This window comes from Bos indicus, chromosome 19 (assembly GCF_029378745.1).
Source record: "Bos indicus isolate NIAB-ARS_2022 breed Sahiwal x Tharparkar chromosome 19, NIAB-ARS_B.indTharparkar_mat_pri_1.0, whole genome shotgun sequence".
NCBI classification, from domain to species: Eukaryota; Metazoa; Chordata; class Mammalia; order Artiodactyla; family Bovidae; genus Bos; species Bos indicus.
The window spans coordinates 24,046,043-24,052,386 of NC_091778.1; the positions used below are offsets into that span (position 1 = coordinate 24,046,043).

The 6,344-nt window shown below is 46.2% G+C and overlaps 1 protein-coding gene across 2 annotated transcripts in view; it reads right to left on the reverse strand.

The window, feature by feature from the left end:
* The window catches only part of PRPF8 (pre-mRNA processing factor 8), a 32,733-nt gene extending 27,252 nt beyond the window's left edge, over positions 1-5,481 (reverse strand). Inside the window, exons 1-4 of one of the 2 annotated variants that reach the window (XM_019980745.2) lie at positions 5,344-5,481; positions 5,027-5,137; positions 4,340-4,508; positions 85-249 (exon numbers count right to left, since the gene is read on the reverse strand). In XM_019980745.2, coding sequence (XP_019836304.1) covers positions 85-249; positions 4,340-4,508; positions 5,027-5,126 — 434 coding nt within the window. In that variant the 5' untranslated portion in view covers positions 5,127-5,137; positions 5,344-5,481. Of the gene's footprint in view, positions 1-84; positions 250-4,339; positions 4,509-5,026; positions 5,138-5,329 lie in introns of both variants that reach the window. The other variant, XM_070772819.1, reaches the window with a different exon arrangement.
* Positions 5,482-6,344: the final 863 nt, after the last annotated feature.

A 6,344-nucleotide genomic window follows, 5' to 3' on the forward strand; every position in this document is an offset into this window, starting at 1 on the left:
GGAAGTCGACAATGTCACGCAACAGTTTCTGCATAATGTCCCCTCAACCGCCACCACCACACCCCACATTCCAGCCCCTCTCACCCCCACTGGGAGATGTAGACAGGTTCAATGACCCAGGGGATCTCATTGACAAAGGAAATGGCTCCGGTGATGTGGTACAGCACAGGCACATCCCGAATCTGCTCCCAAGGCATAGGCATGTTCTCCAGGAGCTTGAGGACTGCATGCGGCATGTACTTGAGGGCCCTGTAACAACAGGGAGAGAGATGATTAGAAATGACAAGGTGTTCTGCTACCTAAGCCATGCAGAGAAGTAACAAGGTATCACATTCCACAGAAAACCCGCCTTACAGTCTAACTCCTAAATATAGTACCCAGGCCCTCTGTGACCAGGAACTCTGCCTCCCCACCTCCAACAGTGCCACTTCTTTTTCTTAAACATCACTGTCCCACAACACTGGGTTTCAGTCCCTCTAAATCACCAGCTATCTCCCTAAAAACAGCTTTTAGGCTATCTCACATTCTATTCTCTCTGTGAAGTGAAGTCGCTCAGTCGTGTGCAACTGTTTGCGATCCCATGGACTGTAGCCTACTACGCTCCTCTGTCCATGGGATTTTCCAGGCAAGGGTACTGGAGTGGGTTGCCATTTCCTTCTCCAGAGGATCTTCCTGACCCAGGGATCAAACCCAGGTCTTCCGCACTGTAGGCAGACGCTTTACTGTCTGAGCCTAAATAAGAAAATATTCACACTTTATTTTAATCATTTGTCTGTTATGTCAGTAGGCCATAAGCTCCAGAAAGACTGTTCCTTCCTGATCATTGCTATATCCCTGGCACCTAGCACAGTTCTCAAATACTTTTGAAATAAATACAACTTCCATTGCTGTCTTGGACTAGTTCATTAAATGGCTAACACTTTTGTGTAAAAATGAAAAAAGGATCTGCTAAGGTATTTATACCTGTACTCACCCACCTTGGGAAAACAAAAGGACACAAAGACCTCAGGACGGAACTACCCTCAAACCTGAAGACTCTTGTCACTTAGGAATTACAGGCAACAAGAATGTACAGGTGTCCTGCTCGGGGCTTTAATTCACTCAAAGGTAAAGATGTCTTATCATAATATCAACAGGACAAATTAAAAACTCCAGGCCCAGATCAGGGAAAAGAAACATAACAACAAAGAACATAACTGAGAACATCTTACATTGTTGGTAGTAACATAATTGTTACAGTCACTAAGGAGAACAATATGGAGGTGCCTTAAATAACTAAAAAACAGAGCTACCATATGAGCCAGCAATCCTACTCCTGGGTATATATACAGAGAAAACCATAATTTGAAAACAAACATGAACTCCAATGTTCACTGCAGTACTACTTACAACAGCCAGAACATGAAAACCTGAATGCAGATCAACAGATGAATGGATAAAAAAGATACAGTACATATACATTCTGTCCAGTTCAGTCGCTCAATCGTGTCTGACTCTTTGCGACCCCATGAATTGCAGCATGCCAGGCCTCAGAGAAGGCAATGGCACCCCACTCCAGTACTCTTGCCTGGAAAATCCCATGGACAGAGGAGCCTGGTAGGCTGCAGTCCATGGGGTGGCTAGGAGTCGACGACTGAGTGACTTCACTTTCACTTTTCACTTTCATGCATTGGAGAAGGAAATGGCAACCCACTCCAGTGTTCTTGCCTGGAGAATCCCAGGGACAGAGGAGCCTGGTGGACTGCCGTCTATGGGGTGGAACAGAGTCGGAAACGACTGACGCGACAGCAGCAGCAGCAGTAGGCCTCCCTATCCATCACCAACTCCCGAAATTCACTCAAACTCACTTCCATTGAGTCGGTGATGCCATCCAGCCATCTCATCCTCTGTCGTCCCCTTCTCCTCCTGCCCCCAATCCCTCCCAGCATCAGAGTCTTTTCCAATGAGTCAGCTCTTCATTCCAATGAGTCAGCTCTTCACATCAGGTGCCCAAAGTACAGGAGTTTCAGCTTTAGCATCATTCCTTCCAAAGAACACCCAGGACTGATCTCCTTTAGGATGGACTGGTTGGATCTCCTTGCAGTCCAAGGGACTCTCAAGAGTCTTCTCCAACACCACAGTTCAAAAGCATCAATTCTTCAGCGCTCAGCTTTCTTCACAGTCCAACTCTCACATCCATACATGACCACTGGAAAACCCATAGCTTTGACTAGACGGACCTTTGTTGGCAAAGTAATGTTTCTGTTTTTGAATATGCTATCTAGGTTGGTCATAACTGTCTTTCCAAGGAGTAAGCGTCTTTTAATTTCATGGCTGCAGTCACCATCTGCAGTGATTTTGGAGCCCAAAAAAATAAAGTCTGATGCTGTTTCCCCATCTATTTCCCATGAAGTGATGGGACCGGATGCCATGATCTTTGTTTTCTGAATGTTGAGCTTTAAGCCAACTTTTTCACTATCCTCTTTCACTTTCATTAAGAGGCTTTTGAGTTCCTCTTCACTTTCTGCCATAAGGGTAGTGTCATCTGCATATCTGAGGTTATTGATATTTCTCCCGGCAATCTTGATTCCAGCTTGGGCTTCTTCCAGCCCAGCGTTTCTCATGATGTACTCTGCATAGAAGTTAAATAAGCAGGGTGACAATATACAGGCTTGACGTACTCCTTTTCCTATTTGGAACCAGTCTGTTGTTCCATGTCTAATTCTAACTGTTGCTTCCTGACCTGCATATAGGTTTCTCAAGAGGCAGGTCAGATGGTCTGGTATGCCCATCTCTTTCAGAATTTTCCAGTTTGTGGTGATCCACACAGTCAAAGGCTTTGGCATAGTCAATAAAACAGAAATAGATATTTTTCTGGAACTCGCTTGCTTTTTCGATGATCCAGTGGATGTTGGCAATTTGATCTCTGGTTCCTCTGCCTTTTCTAAAACCAGCTTGAACATCTGGAATTTCATGGTTCACGCATTGCTGAAGTCTGGCTTGGAGAATTTTGAGCATTACTTTACTAGCGTGTGAGATGAGTGCAATTGTGTGGTGGTTTGAGCATTCTTTGGCATTGCCTTTCTTTGGGATTGGAATGAAAACTGACCTTTTACAGTCCTGTGGCCACTGCTGAGTTTTCCAAATTTGCTGGCTTATTGAGTGCAGCACTTTCACAGCATCATCTTTCAGTATGCTATGTATGTATCATATTTCAATATGATATGTACATCATAATGTACATATACATTAGTACAATGGAATATCACTCAGCTATAAAAAAGGAAATAATGCATTTATAGCAATACAGATGGACCTAGAGATTATCACACTGAGTGAAGTCAGACAAAGGAGAAATATTGTATGACATCCCTATATGTGGAATTTAACAACAAATAGAATCAACATTGCCAGGAGAAATATCAATAACCTCAGATATGCAGATGATACCACCCTTATGGCAGAAAACAAAGAAGAACTAATAAGCCTCTTGATGAAAGTAAAACAGGAGAGTGAAAAAGTTGGCTTAAAACTCAACATTCAGAAAACTAAGATTACGACATCCAGTCCCATCACTTCATGGTAAATAGACAGGGAAAGAATGGAAACAGTGAGAGATTTTATTTTCTTGGGCTCCAAAATCACTGCAGATGGTGACTGCAGCCATGAAATTAAAAGATGCTTGCTCCTTGGAAGAAAAGCTATGACCAACCTAGACAGCATATTCAAAAGCAGAGACATTACTTTGCCAACAAAGGTCCATCTAGTCAAAGCTATAGTTTTTCCAGTAGCCATGTCTGGATGTGAGAGTTGGACCATAAAGAAAGCTGAGCGCTGAAGAATTGATGCTTTTGAACTGTGGTGTTGGAGAAGACTCTTGAGAGTCCCTTGGACAGTAAGGAGATCCAACTAGTCAATCCTAAAGGAAATCAGTCCTGAATATTCATTGGTGCTGAAGCTGAAACTCCAGTACTGTGGTCACCTGATGTGAAGAACGGACTCATTAGAAAAGACCCTGATGCTAAAAAAAATTGATGGCAGAAGAAGAAAGGGATGACAGAGGATGAGATGGTTGGATGGCATCACCGACTCGATGGACTTGAGTTTGAGCAATCTCTGAAAGTTGGTGATGGACAGGGAAGCCTGGCGTGCTGCAGTCCATGGGGTCACGACTGAGTGACTGAACTGAACAACAAATGACACAAATGACCTTTATTTAAAATGGATAACCACCCAGATGAGCTGTCTGAGAACATTAAAAGTCCCAAAATGACAGCAGCTCTCCAGGACTGAAACATAAGAGACAGGGAGAAGGAAAAGGGACCAAATGCCAAATGAAATAATTCCAGGATGGTCTTACCCCAAGTACACCCTTTTATCATGCCGAAACTTCCTGTTGGTCATGTCTCCATGGTCTCGGATGATCTTCCTGACATGTTCTGGAGGCATGTCTTCCTTCTGCGCATCCACAAATCCAAACTTCCGCTTTTCGGCATAGCGCTTGGCCTGCAATTGTTGCCATTTCCGGGCTGCAAAGACACCTCAGTTTAAAGACCTGCACGTCATTTGCTTCATCTCTCCCCACCTCTCACCCTAAACTGAGTTTTCGTCAGGATGCATGACAGAGGGTGGGCATCCAGAAGGAACACTCCCTGCCAATTTTCTTGTCAACTTGCTCTGCTTTACTTTTTAAAATTTTTGCCAGCCATTTATCATTGCCTAGTATTTTTGGTACAACTAATGAAGCCTTTTTTTTTTTTTTAAACTATGTCTCTTTGCAATTTAAACCCTGTAAGGGAATGGGGTTTTGTCTGCATCACTATTGCATTCCCATTGTCTGGATCAATGCCTACAAGTAATAGGCACTTAAAAAAAAAAGGATGGTTTCAGAGACTCGATTAGATGAAAAAATTAATAGGGGCTAATAAGTGCACTAACACCTAATGTTTTGACACCTAACAAAACAGGGGAAGGGGTCAAACCCGCTGCGCGCACGCGCACACTGGCACACCCGCCCCCAGGCGCCTCTACCACCCGCTTTCTTCACCTTTCTCCTGCAGCTTCTCCTCCGACATGTAGTCTGGCAGCGGGGCTAAAGGGCCAGGCACCGGGTTACCCGGCCCTCGGTAAGGAAATACTCCGGCCATGCCCGGAGAATCTGGGAAGCAGCAGAAGAAAAAAAATTAACGAACAGGGCCCAGGCCCTCAAGAGAGGCCGCAGAAACACGTCGAAACCCCCCGCCTGCAGTTCCGCCTCGCTCAGAGTGCGCCGGCCCAGTCCGTCTGGCCGCTCAGCCCCACTGGCCGCTCAGCCCCAACCTAACCTCGCCTCCCGAAGCCTGGCCCTTACAGTCCGCCACGCACCCCTACAGCCCCTCACACAGGCGGCCGCTTTTCAACAAGGCAATGGCGGCAAGCCTACGTCCGCTCCTCGTTCCCAAAGCCAGGAAGTACGCAACCCAGGTTCAGCGGTTGGCCCAATAGGCGCCAAAGTACTCAGACGGTTTGGCGAACTCACCAAATAGAGTTGGAATTTGGGCAGGAAGGGGCGGGACCAAGGACGGAAGTGTTGAGCGCGAGGGGGTGTGGTCGGAATGGCTGCAAGCCCCTCCTTCCGCTTTTTTAGAACAGTTTCTAGGGCCTCAGCTGCGACTGGCCTGAAAGTGAAAGTGTTAGTTGCTCTGCTGTGTCGACTTCTTTTAAGCTCCACGGACTGTAACCCGCCAGGCATTTCTGTTCATGGGATTCTCCAGGCAAAAATACTGGAGTGGGTTGCCATTCCCTTCTCCAGGGGCTCTTCCTGACCCAGGGATCGAACCCGGCCTCCTGTATTGCAGGCAGATTCTTTACTGTCAGAGCTACCGGGGAAGCAACTTTGCGACTCGCCTGGGGCCACTGGAAACCCAAGCTTCCAGAATTTTAATAAATTTATCGAAATTTGGGGCTGCCCAGGTGGCTCAGTGGTAAAGAATCCGCCTGCCAATGCAGGATTGGCAGGAGACACGGGTTTGATCCGTCGGTTGAGAAGATCCGCTGGAGGAGGAAATGGCAACGCACTCCAGTATTCTTACCTGGAGAATCCCATAGTCAGAGAAGCCTGACGGGCTACAGGAGTCAGACACGACTGAACACGCATGCACGTGGGAATTTGCACTTTACTCTGTGTCTAGGCTTCTGTATTTAGACTTGACGTGCAGTATTAGCTCCGAGTCAGTCAGTCTTTTGTTCATGCGTTCAGTCGTTAATTCAGCCATCATTTATTGAAGGCTCACTAATGTATCAGGGGTTGGGGAGAGGGGAAAGCCAACCGCAAGGGGCTCAACAAGTTGCCCTGAGGTAGACAAGAACCCAAGCTCTTGTGATGC